The 17240-nt window shown below is 34.3% G+C and overlaps 2 protein-coding genes across 2 annotated transcripts in view; both read left to right on the top strand.

Annotated features, from left to right (window-relative positions):
- Positions 1–2854: 2854 nt before the first annotated feature.
- On the top strand, positions 2855–8300 carry LOC112045552 (sperm flagellar protein 2-like). The gene is made up of 2 exons (XM_024081780.2): positions 2855–6144; positions 6257–8300. The coding sequence occupies exons 1-2, from the start codon at positions 2855–2857 to the stop codon at positions 8298–8300; spliced, it is 5334 nt and encodes a 1777-aa protein (XP_023937548.2).
- A 4540-nt stretch (positions 8301–12840) lies between these two features.
- Positions 12841–17240, top strand: part of LOC112045589 (beta-1,4-N-acetylgalactosaminyltransferase bre-4) — a 191783-nt gene continuing 187383 nt past the window's right edge. Inside the window, exon 1 of the mRNA XM_024081843.2 lies at positions 12841–13115. The gene's annotated coding sequence lies outside the window, so the exon portion shown is untranslated. The remainder of the gene's footprint in view (positions 13116–17240) is intronic.

Here is a 17240-nt window from a genome sequence, read left to right as displayed (position 1 = left end):
ATGAAATCCCAAGAACCCTAAAAATTTACAATGTTAAGAACACTATTATAATGAAAAGTCCTTGTCAATCCCACATGTGTAAAAGCATTGCATTATATGCAACATCAAAGTTTTTTCAATTATTTGGTAGTTTTACTATCAAAATAGCCTCATTAAAAGTGATGATCATGCGATCATAATTGCCTGATTTACCAATCTTTAAGGCCACCACTGGATCAGACAGCCTACAATCTGATAGGGATAAAGGGCATTAATAATGTTTATTGCAGTATAGACACTAAACCATGGGTTCTCAAAATAGGCAATATCGATAACACCCACCTTTGGGGTCTTTGAGGATTGCAGAAAAAAAAAATTGAGATTTTGCATTGCAATTGAAAATATTACTTTTTGTGTTATTAGAAAGTGCAAAATAGAGTTGCACTCTCTTATAACTAGTATTTCAGAACTATGTAAAAGTGTTCAAGTGTGTATTATAATTTAATATAAAACAATACAGACAGACAATTTCCATCATTGATGTGACTGCATGATTGTACTTGATGAAACCAAAAATAAAACTAATTCACTAGGATGCTCCTCTGCAGTGGCTTGAGATAAACTTACAATAGATTACTATAAAGTGTCTATTTTTTACAATAATGGAAACCAAGTAGATGGCCTTGGTAAGTGAAAAATTCTATAAATAGAGAAATACTTCACAGGGCATCCAAGTAACATACCACTGTGTTGTAGCAACCTATGGTGTCAATGTTAAGTCTTATGTGCCAGTAATTACAGATCTATCCATCATTGCAGTTGCTTTTTGGGTATTTTCTTTGATGGATGTTCTAATCCAACAGAATACTTCAAATAACTGCATTATTTAATTAAACTTGAAGTTCTAAACTATACTCAGAGGCACAATTATTCACCCACTTTTATATCATTATCAACCCATATACGGCTCACTCCTGAGCTCAAGTCTCCTCTCAGATTGAGAGGGTTTAGGTCAATAGTCCACCTTACTGTCCCACACACACGCAGAGAATTAAGAAAATACTCTGGTATGCAGGTTTCCCCACAATGTTTTCCTTCACTGTTTGAGACACCTGATATTTAATTTCTTAAAATGCACACAACTGAAAAGTTAGAGGTGCATGCCCTGGACCAGATTCGAACCCACACCCACCAGAATCGGAGGCAGTGGTCATATCCACTGGGTTATCACAGCTTTTTAATATACTTGTGTCATATTAAAGTAATATTAAAGTGGGTGGGTAATTGTGCCTCTGAGTATATTTGACAGTATACCTTATAGATTTATAGTGAGTATTCTGCAATAAACTTTTGTTTAATTACTTTAATCTCAACAATTCTGTCGGCTGCAAAGTAATACTAGTGACGTGTACAACTATGTTGTGATACTTATTAATGTGAGGGTCATTCGTCGACGTGTAATTTTTGAATCCTTGTTGATACACAATCCATATCGGGCGAGATCTCTGCTTTCGGTGGTGTGTCTAAAGAGAGGTTGAGGTTCTCCAGAGACTGGCAACGCTTTGCTGGGCTCTTGAGGTCACCAGAGTAAGTACTTGTTGAAGGCTCCAGGATGTTGTACTTGGAGTCACAGCTTCCGTCGTTGACGTCGACCCCCATCGCGTCGGAGTTTTCACTTTTAGTTCTGTGTCTAACGGGTAACACGTACGGACACAGTCTGTTTTTATTCGTCGTACGTTTCATACAGTAGCCCACGGTGACGTTCGATACGTACCGCGTGTTAAGACGCATCACGCCCAAATTAGATCTAGACTCGAGTAAATATTCGCGACGCGCCTCGGTTATTGCACTCAACATACCCAAATCTTGTAATGCTTTATCTAAGTTATCCAGGTTCATGTGGCGACGAGTTCTCTGTGAACAAGGTGATCCGGATGAAACAAACGCCGCTACGACGCGAGTCGGGACCGCTTTCTATTTATGATGCCACAAAGTTACATACACTTTTTTCGAATTCATTACATTTCATCGTGGAGTGATCACGGTAATATTTAAGTAGGAAATAATGAAAGACCGTGCGAAAATAAACATCACAAAAAAGTCATAATAAGTGATGACATTTCAAATTGACGTATGTATGATCGCTGAGCTGAGTTGCCATTTTTTTTGTATCAGTGAGTGAATGAGAATGAGAGCAATGAGCAACCATAGATTAAAAAAAAAACCGGCCAAGTGCGTGTCAGGCTACGCGCATTGTAGGGTTCCGTAGATTAAATTAGCACTTTGAACTCTGATTTAATGCACAAAAATACCGATAACTATACACCACGCTATAGGATAGACGATAAAAAATTCATCTTCACTTTGCATGTAGGGAAGGAACCCCAAAATTTTTATTTTCAAATTAATTCATCCCATCCCATAACATGCCTATGACAGACAGCCGGGAATGGTGAAATTATAAGGATTCCTTGTGGACTACGGAATCGTAAAAATCTATGGGAGCAACCAAGATCAGTAACTTATTGAGCGACGTAACGTAACACTTGCTTCAAGCAAATTCACAGCACTTTTCAGACAATGATAAGTTTGTTTATATCTAATGAGACGGTTTGTTAGACTCTACTACCACTACCTAAGTAAAGAACTAAATACTACTGAATAAGTACAATTTTACGATGTCAGAGTCGTGAGATTCGTCTATAGGTCAAAACTTATATTGAAACTCATTTGAATGATTCGTTTTCATTCATAGATTTTTTATACCTATTTTTTAATTTATAAATTTATTTGGCATACAAAATGGTTGCCATTTTATTTTCTGCTTCTTATTGTATTTATCAGCTGTGAAATTTAATAAATATAAAATATAAGAATGGCTGAAATGTTAAAGGAGTGGTTAACCAAACGCTTAAAGCGACCTATGATTTGGAAAGCTGAGGAATTTGGAGACAAAATGAAAAACGGGTACATTATATCTTGTGTTTTACAAAGCTATCATGTGATAAATGATGAAAAACATTATCTTGTAAGGTCAAGTAACATAGATGTCGATATTAAAAACAATTGGTTACTGCTGAAAGAATGGTTGCGTGATATAGAAATAAACTTAACAGATGATGATATGCAAAACATTATAAAAGGGAGTGGGTCAACATTACTTCGTCTATTTTATCAACTCTTTCTTCATTTAGACAAGCTGGATCGTACTAATTTTATAAAACAAGAAAGAAAAAAAGTTTCGAGTTTAGTTGATAAAATGTCACATAGATTTACAGTACATAGGGTAGAAGAGAAAACAGAATCCTTTGTAGATGATTTGTCAAAACCTTTACTAGATCAGAAAAAGTTTATTGAATGGCAGAGAAAAAAAGCGAAGGAGATTCAGGAAACGTATGACTACGTACGACACAAATATTCAAAAATGTTAGCAAAGATAGATGAATCTAAAACTCCGTTGCAACATCCAGAAGGGGAGGTGTATAAAAAGACTGTAAGAAATAAAAAAGAAATGGAACAATTTTCATTAAGATATCCCTGTGAATTCAAAAATTACACCTATGAAGATCTGCTTAATTTAGAACAAAAAGCAATAGAGAGGCAAAAAACACTCATTGATACTGAATGGGCTAAAAATTATATGGATAACCTTTACGTTAAAATGCACAAAAAGTCAGATTCAGAAGAATTTCAAAAACAAATGAGAAATGTTATAAGTGCTTCATTGTGGGATGTTTCTATCGTTGAAGAAGAAACTAAATTGGATACAGAACTATCAAAGAAAGTGATGAAATTGTCGCAATTTGAGAAACAAATGTGTACTCAAATTATGGAAACTAAACAACAAGCTCGTAACTTAGTAAATAATAGAATTCAGGGAGAAAGAGAGTTTTCTGATCAAAGAATGCAACAATTTAACCTATTTCTTGATAATGTAAAAGAAGAAGTCAATTTAGGACTAGCTGAAATTGACTTTGAAAAGAAAAGGCAGAATATGCTGCATAAGAAATTGTTTTCTGAAAAAGTAAAAAGAAAACGACAACATTATTATGAAATATGTTACGATACGGTTCTAGCAATTATTGATTTTGCCACGATCTATGCTTATTACAAGAGATTATTAAATGACGAAATACCTGAATATTTTATCCGCGAATGGAAAGCTCTGTACTACAAACAACAACCTATATTCGATATATTTCAGCCAACAGAAAATATTATAAGAGTTGACGAAGAGCCTTTACTTGGAGAAGAAGAAATTATTAGGTTGGAATTAGATAGGCAAGAGGCTTTGAATGATAGTGAATTCTATGAGTACCACAATTATTTACAACCTTGGACATTGAATTCATTGATTCCAAATTACAATCCTGAAGCTGAGGAAAGAAAATATGAATATTTAGGATCTAATGTATTGGGACATGTAGCGTATACTCTCCTTGAAATAAAATACCCGTATCCACCACAAAGACCGCCAGCTAATTTACCTACTTTTTCTACAAAGGCTATTGTGCGAGGTCTGCCTGATAAATCAATTGTAATTGCATTGCAAAAACTACTAACTAACCAAAAAGTTCATGTTGTGCGAATTGAATATGCTATTAATTTTTGTCTCAGGAGATTTAAAATTGAAATGGTAGGTTGCAAAGATATTGAATTATCATTTGAGAAGTTTATTGCCGCAACAAATGATGAACTGAATAAAGAGTTAATTAAATCAATAAAAACTGAAGACGAGATACTTAGTAAAACTGATGCAATGTTACCTGTACAAGGTCCGTTACTTCCTAATGCCAAACAGACTCAAACGCCGAAAACCATTCCGGAAGAAGATATCACTCTGTCAAGTCCAGCGGAACTTGGTAAATATGCATACGAAACTTTAAACTCTGGTGAATCTCTTACAGACCATTTATTATCTGCCATGATAGTGGAGTATATAAAAGATCAAAACGATATTAATGGATTTGTAATTATAAATTATCCTAATACTTACCGCGAAGCACAAATACTAGAAGAAACATTTTCGGGTCAGACTCCACCAGATGTAGGGGACCTTGACGATCGTGATGAAGTTTATCTTGAAGAGAGTATTATTAAGCATAGAAAAAAAGAAAAGGATCCATATAAAGAAGTACGAATATCTAAACTGGTGAATGATCCACATAAAAAAAGATTTAATGTTCCTTTTACGAGTTATTTTAGTTGCTATCTAAATCTTAAAGAAACTGAAGATATTTTACAAGAGTATGTTATATGGTGTTTAACAGAAGACAATTCAGAAATAATCGATAGAATTTACGCTGCTTTGGGAATAAATTATAGTATGTATTATGAAGTAATAGAGAAAGAGCAACTGGTTTTAATATGCAAATACATACTAGGTGATTATGCGCTTTATATAAAATCTGACGATAAATTATTTGGAGAAAATGTTTTGAGTTCTCTTGATTTTCCCAACACTGATGATAAAAGAACGAAGTCAAAAATTATCAAACCTGAAACATCCAGCGAAAAATTTAAAGAATACTTGATTTGTAACTCAAAATTAAGTAAGTCTTTATCTTTTGTGAATGATGAAGTTGTAAGGGATTATGATTTAGTTGAACTAGCCCAAAATGTCGATTCCATAATTATTGAAAAAATTGACTTGGAAGAAACAAAAAAGTCGCTAACCAGCACTAACGAAGTTCATTGCTTAGCAGGGGAAGAAGATTGGGTTTATAGTGAAATTCCAATATCTGAAATAATAGGAGTAGCATTGGCAACGTGTTGGGAAGAAATAGAAAAAACATACATTTACGATATGCAACAACTATTTTTTGGAATACGTGTACAAATGAATTGCGTTATTCCATATACTAGATTTGTTAAAGATAAAATGGAGCAGATAATCACGCTTCCATCACATAAACAAGATTTAGTAAGCACTTTTCAAAAAGAATACAACGATTTTGAAAATGATTGGCGTGACGTTGCCGTTACTAAAAATGAATGGCACTGCAGAATTAAGGAGTTGCAAAACCAACTTTACAGAATATGTGACCAAAGAAAGTTAGATGCCGAAAAACAGAGATATTCTCTTATTTCTGAAAACTGGACAATGGAGGAATTGACTACTATGGTCAACACATATATTTCTTGTATGCAGACTGAATTAAATAGGTAAGTAATCGTAATCAAATAATTTTGATGTAACTAATGAGTAGGTATGCTTAGATAAATAGGCATTATTTAAATGGCAAATAACAATAACAAATAACTTGTGTGGTTTTAGAGCTATATTGACATATCAAACGTTGCACGACTTTTATTTTGCAATGATAAAGCGAACACCGTCTCAAGACAGACTATCTTCTAAAGAGTTAACTAAAATATTGAGGGAAACCGATGAAACATCTGGAAGTAAAAAGGGAGGAGAGGATAAAGTATTTCGACAATTGAAAAATGCCTATCTAGATCTACAGTTGAGAAATGTTGCAATTGATCACACCAATAATCCTTTAATTGCGATCATAGAAAATAATGTAAAATTTGCTCTTAAAGTTATTAAGGACGTCAATGATTCATACAGATCACTTATAAGTCGTGAATATAGTGAAATAGCCAAAATATTAGTGCAGACAAAAAAGAAAGAAGAAAATATTAATGAAGAGTCAAGTAATGCTGAAGAAAATTTTAAAAATAACGCTTTAAAATGTATAGAAGAATGGACTATGGGAATAAATGGCGAAATGTTTAGAGCTAACTTACGTATACTTTGTTTGCAGTACAAATGTTATCGGGATATGAAATTATTTAATGACACTATATACAAAGCTTTCATGGACGTGCAAAATCACATAGATGGCTATTATCTTAATGAGATTAAATCTGTAGATCGTCTTTGTAAATATTTGCAAATGGCTGTGGAAGATGGTAAAAGTATTCCAGAGAATCTCGTACTTGAACAGGATACATTTATTATAGACCCTAATGTATTGCATTTCTCTGCATCAGAACACGAACGTGATGGAAAAGTTGTAAAAGAAGTCGCATCTGGAATAGAATTCAAAGTCGGACAGCTAGCCAGATTGCGATCACAGTTTAAAATTGTAGCGCCTACAGGCGTGATTTTGCAACAAGCGTTCATTTTTTTATTACAAGATTTCTTATATTTTAGTAAAGAATCATGCGATGGTTCATTGTTCCCTGATGAATGGACACGTATGGACCTGGAACAAATTCCCAAGTTAGTGTTTTTGTTGTTCGGTGATACTGCTTACATTCACTGGAGTGATTTTCTTATTTATTGTCTCAATTTAGGATTTCCAACGGTTGATGAATTATTGATGCTCCGTAAAAAGTTTCGTTGTCATGATCCAGATTCTACAGAACTAATTTATAGGGAAGACTTTATTAAAGAAACACTTTGGTTTGAAGAGAATTTCGATCCAAAAGATAAAAATGCTCAGTTAAGAAAATCCTTGATAAAACATTTCTTATTTGAATTGTTTGAAATAGCTGAAAACACTATGAACTATTCCGCCTTTTTGCTGGCTTTCTGTAAGAGTCCTAATCCTATTGAAGGCTTTGCCACAGCATTGGCGATGGCTGGTGGCAACAAAATATGCTTCGATTTCGAAGAATGTAATGAAGTGGTATGTAAATTAATAAGAGATAAAAAATACAGAGACGAATGCTTGGCTTGTGCACACAAATGCACATCACAATTCTTGGACAAGATATTAACAAATGTTATAAACATTTGCGAGGGGACTACTATTTATGAGTTAGAATACACGGAACCCCCACCCGATTCAGATAGAAAGGGGAGAAAGAGCAAAGTAACGAAAGCCAAAAAAAATGATAGTTCCTTAAGTGCACGATTACCCACACAAAATACTCGAAGAAGTGTTATGGATCGTAGTAAAACACAATCTGCTATAGACGTGAAAAATACTATCTTTTTATGCAGTCCATGTGCGGACGATACTGAAGTTGTTGAAGATAAATCCCCGGAGACTGTAGAACCGGAGGAAGAATCCATAATTGTACCACAAGAAGATCCTAATTTAACTTATGCTGTTAGACAATCTGTAATATGGAATGTACTTAACATTTGTTTGCCGTGGTATTTCTCGTTGACTCCTGAAGAAAAAGCTACACCTTATAAAAGCCAGGTGGAGGAAGTTATAAAGCTACTCGAAGTTAATACCGATAATAAAGATATATACGTGTGCCAATTTGTATCTGAACCGAATATATGTAAAATTTTGCACAAATCGAAGAAGTTTGTGGCATTAAATTTAGCGGAAGAGATACAGAACGTTTATAAATGATTTATACTAAGGTTGATATTATTTTGTTTAGTTACCTTGTAAACTCTGATTTTAACAGAATTTTGCCAGCAGGTTTCAGTTTTTTCAACTTTTGTACTTGTTTTAATTACGTCAACTTTACCTATTAATTTGTTTTTTCTGTACCTATTATTTCTGTACTTATAATACATTATTTGTTGAGAATGCTTTGCGCAAAGTCTTTTGGTAGTAAAATAAAATTATATTATGGTTTGGCTGATCTAGCTGTGTTGACTTTCTATAAATTTATTCACATTCTTATTTCTTTTGTTTATAAAATTGAATATTTAAATAAGCCCCCGAATGTCATGAAATTATTAATTACACTCGATCAAGTCATCAATATTCTCTTTCAGTGCGCTTTCATTTGAGACCGCACTCGAGTATATTTGCAGACGTTCGGTTGTTCTTCTCCACTTTTACCCACAACTTTTAAACGGCTCAACCGATTTTCATCAAACATGTCTAAGAACACTCGCCCTTAGGTCACCTTTAATACAAAAAAAAACTAAATGGAAATCGCTTTATCCGTTCGGGAGCTATGGCAGACTGACAGACAGACACGTCAAACCATAAAATAACACCCCTCTTTTACCATCGGGGTTTAAAAAATAACGCAGAGGCAGAAGCGTTGGCAACTTATCAAAGGTCTTTCAGATCGATACTTTGAACTCTTTCCTTAGTCTACTTAAGCCTCGGGCGTAGTGAGGAGAAAGGTGTGCTTTATAACACCTCCTCTATGGCGCAGTTGATTGTACAACAGAGAGGCCTAGGGTTCGATTCCCAGCTAAGGTTTTAGGTTTCAGATTTTATATTATCTACAAATATTTTCTATATTCAAGTCAATTCAACAATTCAATCTGGCGAAATCAAAATCATTATCAGCATATTTTATCGGCTAACTACTGGGCTTGACCTTTCCCATATGTGATATAGAAGCTCTATATCCACTACGCTCCTCCAAGGGGGGTTAGCGGGTTTTAGGGTGATAATGATAAAATAAATCATTGACGACCACTATCAGATGTCAATGATAATCGGGATCAACGCGACGTGCTTCGCAACTCTGGGCTGAGGTTTTCAACTGAAAATTTCTTAGGCAAAAATCCCTGTGTCTCATAGTCCGACCCAGGATTCGTACCCAGGACCTCGTGATCCGAAACCAAATAACCACTGGACCACCGAGGCAGTTGGTTGTATACAATTCAGAACAACGATTTTATGCTGTCAGATATGTTACGTGCCTAGAAAAAAAGTGATCCAAATTTTGCTACTCCACTGAACTTACATTATTTTATTATATTATGCATAGATTTATACCGTTATAGATTTAACGCTTCCTGAACATACAACTTGATATTATAGACAATATTTAGGTATTATTATCAATAATTAATTAGTAGTGGAGCGAAAGTGAATTTATGTGAGTAAGCGAGTGTGGATTTTCATCCTCCTCCTAACAAGTTAGCCCGTTTCCATCTTAGATTGCATCATCTCTTACCATCAGATTGTAGTCATGGGCTAACTTGTAAAGAATAAAAAAAAAAGACTCAATGAAATGAAAAACAATTGGCCAACTTTGTTCGCCTCAGTTACGACACGCTAGAGTCATGTCTATAGTTCAAAATATCATTGATTCAGATTTCAGAATAATGAAATCGTGTTTCGTTGGACAAAAACCATCCTTTACAAATCGTTACAAACATCAATGTGAAATGAATTATTTTTTACATTTTCTATTCAGCACTTTCAGCATCATGGGTAGGAAAAAGTTATGCAAAATCTGTCATACGGAAGATTAAAGGGTTGTATAAAAACACGAATATGTAAAAGCGTTCAAAGCGCTTCCGCGAAGTACAATCGCTGGCAACTGTGGTAAAATGCGAAATAATTGAAATTATGTATTAAAAAACATACATACAGCCGAACGTAGAACCTCCTCTTTTTCGGAAGTCGGTTAAAGATAATCTTATCTGGCTTATTGCTGTAAAAATGGAGTAACTTCTCCCGTTTTCCGAACATTACCCTTCACTGCTCTGCTCTTATTGATCGAAGCGTTTATGATGTATGAAGAATAATTGTACCAAGTTTCGTTAAAATCCGTCGAATAGGATTTGTTTCTATATACATAATACATACAGACAGACAGATAGACAGACAAAAATTTTACTGATTGCGTTTTTGGCATCAGTGTCGATCACTAATCACCCCCTGATAGTTATTTTGGAAATATTTTGACGTCTCTACAGATTTATTAAAAGTATAGATGTAGTAGAGATCGGCTAACTAATAAATATACTTAGTGAAACTTAGTAGGTTAACCTGCACGTTAAAAGCGAGCTACTATATAGATCGCTTAAACAGTGCTTTTAGACTTTATGTCTATCTTTTATTACAGTTTGAAGAAAATCTTAAAGCTTTTTGTCATCGCCAGTACGTTACGATATTGCTATCGCTTTATCGCGATTGAAAAGCTCGGAAAATAAACAGAATTGATACGTGGGTTCTGCACTTTCTGTAATACAGGATATGAAATAATAATTTTAGATTTTAGTTTGAAATCTTTATAAAGTCTATTCAAGACTATTCTAATACTAACTGCGAAAGTTTGTTACTAAAGGACACAAAAAGTACTGGCCGGTTTTTTGAAATTAAGCACAGAGATAGATTACAATCTGGATTAAAATATACCTACGCTACTTTTTATATCCCACGCGAGATAGTAGGCGTAAGTCCTAAACACTTGAACAAAAACAGTTTGACGTCCTCCCTGGCGCAGTGGTATGCGCGGTGGATATACAAGACGTAGGTCCTGGGTTCGATCCCGGGCTGGGCAGATTGAAATTATCTTAAAAAAAGTTCCCCGCCGCGTTGTTTGCGATAATCTTAAAGAATACTGGACGAATTTTCATGCGTTTTTCATAAATACTTAGATAGAATAATTTACGTGGAAAGCTTTTTTTTATTATTTTATTGAAAAGACAACAATTATTATCTTATTCTATACTCTCGCCAAACTATACAAACAGTTAGTTGGCGATTGAGAGTCGAGATGTATTTAATAAACCTACCTACATGGTGCATTTTGCAATAATACTCTAATTCTAATCTTTAAAATAAATCTTCTTTATATCTATATGAATATGAATGTATGATTTTCAACAGAGAAGTGCTGATTTCGATTCACAGCTCAAGTGAATTTAGGTTTTTATAGTTTCTAAATTGGCTCAAGTCTACCGGCTAAAAAATACCACCAAGCGATTAAAATTAGTCAACCGACATTTATTTTAGAAAAATAACTTTGTCGTACGATAATGTCTATATTATCGTATTAGCAGAATCAGAAGTGGATTCACAATATTTGTCAGGACAACTTAACTAACAAATCGAACTGTAACCAAAATAAGACATTAGAATGGCAGAGAATGAACTTGAGTGATGTCACGAACTTGTGATCGTTGTATTTAGGGTAGGCCCCTTGACAATTAACTAACACTCCCCTTTACCACTCAAGTCACTTTCCCCGCCTATCCCAAAATCATCCGTGAAGGATTATCCAACAAAATGTGTGGACGGATCGAACGACACGACAAGATTGAGCTAGACCGTATGGTAAGAGCCGTTCCCGCATGATGGCTTCCCCTCTCTAACTCCCTACTCTTTACTGAAACAAGTCGCGCCACCTAGCGTCGGCACGAGCCAACACGAGATCGAGCGACATCATATTATTCCATATCAGACTACTAATTCCTACAATAATTTATAATAACTTTATAATTTTCGATATTTCTGAATTTTTGAGAACAAAATTAGTTTCAATTTTTAAATTACATGTATAAATAAAGTTATATTATTTTCTGTTAGCGCTACGTAAAACGAAACTTTATTTTCTTTATCAATGATGCCATAGCTTATAAAACTCCCCGCGTAAGGGGAACTGCTTTTATTCATTAATTGATTTCTTCATAGCTCAACCTAAACGATTGTTTCATGTAAAACGAAGGTACTAAAGTACAGTAGGTGGGATATATTTTGTTGTTGACTGACCATGAGCAGTAAACAAAGAGCACATTCCAATAAACTTTTTAACAAAACCTTGTACGTAGGCTTCATTGTTAATAATATTGACAAAACCTTTTCCACAGAATGTGACACTTTTCACAAGATTATATTTTAGGAGATACTCATCACGATCATAGAAATATATTTGTAGAAATACATGTTAAAACAAATGAAACTAATTAAATGTTATTTTCATTCCACTATAAGATCCTTCAGTATGATGGATCCAAGTAGCTTAAGCTACAGAAAAAAGGTAGCGATATGGTTGAAATAGAAATAGAATTACCATAAGAAATCTATGGTCTTAATATCATAACTCCATAAATCGCCCTTTATCATCTTTGAAAAATAAACGGCGATAAAAGTGATAAGGCGATTTGAGTTTTTATTCTAGCAATCCTAGCGTCACTTTGAAGTTTGCTTGCTGTTTGATAAACGTCAACGTCAACGTCAGTTGATTAGTTGAATATTGCAGTTTGCGGTAGTCGGTGACCAGCTGTGGAATTTTCATGTTTTTCGAAAACGTTTTCCGCACTTTCACTACATAATTATTTAATCTGAGTGTTAAACAATTTGTTAATCGTACGATATCGTCGGATAACCCTGTATCTATAGCTGAAACGCGTGTGTATTTATTTGGCAGTGATTTTTTTTTGGACTCTAGTTTTTGTGTGCAAATTTGACACCCGTTTTTGGCGCAAGTTACTAAGAAATCGCCACTGGATGGTCTAAAAGGTTAGTTTTGAAAAACATTTGTATATTTACAATACTTTTAAAATGTAAACATTTATGCCGTGACTTCGTGATGTCTATATATAGAAGTCCTTCATGGGAGATGTTATTATGTTTTTTTTTTATTAAATTATACAATTCTGCGATTTGTTTACGCAATCCAGACCAGTACCTACTTCGATTGTGTGGTGAGAATTTTGCTCTAAGTTACATGCATAATAATGAATTTTTTTTTATTATCCAGTTAAGGTTTTATTAATCAGGACTTTAGTTACATTGAAGTTGTTTACATGTTATAATACTTCTATCATTAGTATAATAATCAAGGGCGTAGCTACCCAGGGGCTAGGCGGTGCAGTGCCCCGGGGCCCTTATGCTTTGGTGGCCTTCGAATCCTTACCAAAAAATCTTAATCGAACTTTCTAAAAGGGGAATTCCCCAGCCCAGGCCAATTCTAACCGCCCGGTTACTTTGTTTAAAAAATCTTGATAATGCTACTTTAATAATGAAATCATTACTTTATCAAAAAAAGTTAGCTACGTTTTACGAAATTTTAAATTCATCTTTAATTTGTCAACAAACGGGGCAAGCTAAGATCGTTGACCAGCCTGAGTTTTACAATATTTTTTAAAGATTTATGATTGGTTTGTTTGTTAAGCTTGTTGATAATAGAAAAAATAATACATAAAATAATAGAGCAAATGTTACTTTGCCGCTTTGGTACGCCGGCGAACATTTTGCCCTAGAAGAGTGATAAAAAAATGTATTTTACTTCAAGAAACATAATTTAACTAACCAGATCCTTATTTCATTTTATTGTCTCATACCTACATCAAGTATTAATTGTAATTTATATCATAATAAATATTTTCATTACCTACCCAAAGTGCACAAAAGAGCTTATGATATTATCATAGCTTAGCATTTTTACTTGATAAAATCTAACCAGTTTCAATAGTAGTAAGGTCCCATTTTTTTTGCACTAGGCCCCTGGTTACCTAGCGTCGGACTGAGCTTAGAGTTTTTATTAGACCACAACAACCAATATCAGATTGAGACTAGATATTTGTGGAGGATTTATGATAATGAATATTATTGGTTTTATATAAAATTCTCTATAACATATAACTCCCATATTTCTTTACAATGGAATCTTGGCCAATTTATTCATTTATTTATTTTCAAACACTTACAACATACATATTATAGATACATGCACAAATAGATAATATTTATAAATATCTCACATTGACTTATACATACATTTATGACAAGTGCACACATAAAAAAACATGTAAATACTCAAATACAAAACAATGAACAAAAGAACATAACTTAACTTAATTGTTATGAGGATAACACAACTGATAGATGAACTATGAGTTGTTTTTGCTATGCTATAATGTTAACTCAAATCTCGAGAATGCCTGAACCAATTTTTTTAGAATATTCGTTGAAGTATGATGATGGTTTTTACGGGGAGTTTTTTTAGGGTTGGGGTACGGTAGGGATTGGATTGGGTAGGGAGTTTTTTTTTAGGGTCGGGGTAACTTGGGTAGGTAGGGGTAGGGTAAGGTAGGTGTAGCGTGGGAGTAGAATAGGATAGGGGTAGTGAATTAATCAAAGCGAAAGCTTGAACGAGTCCACTAGTTTATTTATAAAATTATCTGTTAAATAATTTAAATGACAGATTACCAATTACATTATCAAAATGATAAGTATTTTATTGATCAAACAATATATCACAATCTTTTAAATACTTCTAGACAGTGTTAAGTATTATTGGATATGTTTTGCTCAAGGACATAGTGAGTTATATGAGACACATAATATATTTCCTAGTACATGTAATTCAGTGGCAGATAGAAGGTATTAGATCTATTCTATTAATAGTAGCCTAGTAGGCTCTTTAAACACAAACACTACAAGGGGATGTACTGTTACCATTCATTGTTTCACTGTTTCGGTTTGAAGCATTTTGTCGACGATGGAATTACAAGGGACTCTTTAAGGATGACTAAGGCAGGGCAGCATATTGTAGTATAGTATGTACCAAACTTTACGTCTGCTCTGAGTTTGTAGCCTTGGCACGTCGATTCTCTTTCTACCAACACTGAAGCTTCCCAAACTAAATAAATGTATTGGAATAGCCTCCGATTGATAACTTGATCACGTGACCTGTCCATAACGAACATCTGTCCAATACTTTTTTAATTTTTGATGCGTCTGTGATTGTAGATAAAGAATTGAAGTCCCACATGGCTATGTGCCCTTCTGATAACACTCTGAACTAGCTATGAAACCCAGCTAGGATATATTTATTTTCTGTATGTTCATATATACTCTATGTTCATGATATTATGTTGGCTATGGAAGAGTGAGGCCTACAGTCACAGGCACCCTCATGCCTAAAAGAAGCTCTCAACAATGGTATTTATAAAAACTTGTATGTTAAAACAATAAAGATTTTTATATTTGAATGTGAAGATAGCTTATACTAAGTCTCTAACTCACTGGTGTTAATTGACTTGCGTTAAAATTAGCTACAATATTTTACATACTAATTGATTTTGTTCTGTCCTTCCAGTTGCCTTGCCATCCATCCTATCCTATTCTGAAGAGAGAAATTGCAAACCTTTTTCCTGCCTTCCTGACTTCAGTATTACTACAACTGAACTGTAGCACTTAAATCTTGTACATCCAAAGAAAATTGTTATTACATATTACATTTTAATTTCATGATTTAATTGTTTTGTTTTAATTTTTTACTTTATTACAATCCTTTGATCTTTTATATAGGTGGCATACACTGTCTTTTGCCCATTACAATGAATATATTGTGTACTAGCCGACGCCCCGGGGTTTCACCAGCCTACCAAACAACAAAATTCTTTTACCACTAGAAAACCACGTTATTTGGGAGTGTGTATAGGCTATATTTTTATCCCCGTATTCCTACGGGAACCAGAAGTACGTAGGTAAAACCGCGGGACGTCTGCTTGTTAAATTATATGATTGACGCTTGTATATTAGAATAAATAAATATTATAATAATTCTATAGATGATTCTATAGATAGATGATAAACAATTTTACTTTTCAATACCATTTGTATTGAATGTATGTTATTTCAAAGTCACCTCGTGAGTAGTACTTATTACTTAGCAGGGCCACAGACTTATGTAGCATGTCTATTAGAGCAAGATCCCACGACGGCCATTAGTCCTAACATGCGACCAACGATATAATATCGTGAAGAGAAATAGACAAAATGTCGTCCAATGGCGGCGACGTTGTCCCGGTGTACGTAATTTCCTACAGGATTTATTTCGAAGAGTGCGTCCAGGAACAATTCGACCTAGTTCCTTCATTTTCTTTTTACCATAGAACTGCCAGACATCGCAGAGGTCTGCATCCATACGTAGTTGATGTCCCTTGGACGCGTACGAAGCGTTTCGGTTCTTCGTTCCTGATCCGCACTGCGAAGTTATGGAATGCCCTTCCAGCTTCCGTTTTCCCTACCACCTACAACATGGGTATATTCAAGTCAAGAGTGAATAGGCATTTTCTAGGCAAACGCGTTCCATCATAGGCATCATCATTCATCGCTTACTGTCAAGCATGATTGCAGACAAGCGCTCAGTGTAAAAGAGTCCCATCTCTTTCGTCCCTACACAATGAAAGAGAAAGTATTTCCGTTTGCGCTGCCATTGGTTGAAAGTTTCATTTTTCTTCACGAGATATGTCTTCAGTCACATGTTGGTACTACAGACCTTCGTTATTTTATAATAGCTAAAAGTTTCTCTGTTTCCAACACAAATAAAAATTACCAGCGACTAAAAATTTAGGATTGAGGTTCCTTAGGCAGATTCCTTATTTTTTTACATTAATTTTTTTATTCAGGATTACTCTACAAATCACGTTATCCATTTCCGTACACTTACGAGTAAATGTAATAACAGTTGCAAATTAACAGGAAAAATAAAAAATATAGTTTGCGTGTAGGGTGTATTTGCTCTGTCTATTTATTCGTATTGTCTGCGTCAGCTGCTCGGATCTAATACAAATGCTAATTACATTGAATATTAGTTCCACACGACCTGTTGTACAATAATATATTATATACACT

This window comes from Bicyclus anynana, chromosome 19, assembly GCF_947172395.1.
Source record: "Bicyclus anynana chromosome 19, ilBicAnyn1.1, whole genome shotgun sequence".
In the NCBI taxonomy this organism is placed as follows: domain Eukaryota; kingdom Metazoa; phylum Arthropoda; class Insecta; order Lepidoptera; family Nymphalidae; genus Bicyclus; species Bicyclus anynana.
Note: the sequence above shows the minus strand (reverse complement) of the source record. Positions and strands in the feature narration are given on the sequence as shown.

Coding starts and splice junctions, on each gene's coding strand:
- LOC112045552 (XM_024081780.2), top strand. CDS start 2,855: ATGGCTGAAATGTTAAAGGAGTGGTTAACCAAACGCTTAAAGCGACCT. Junction 6,145..6,256: donor ATGCAGACTGAATTAAATAG/GTAAGTAATCGT, acceptor GTGTGGTTTTAG/AGCTATATTGACATATCAAA.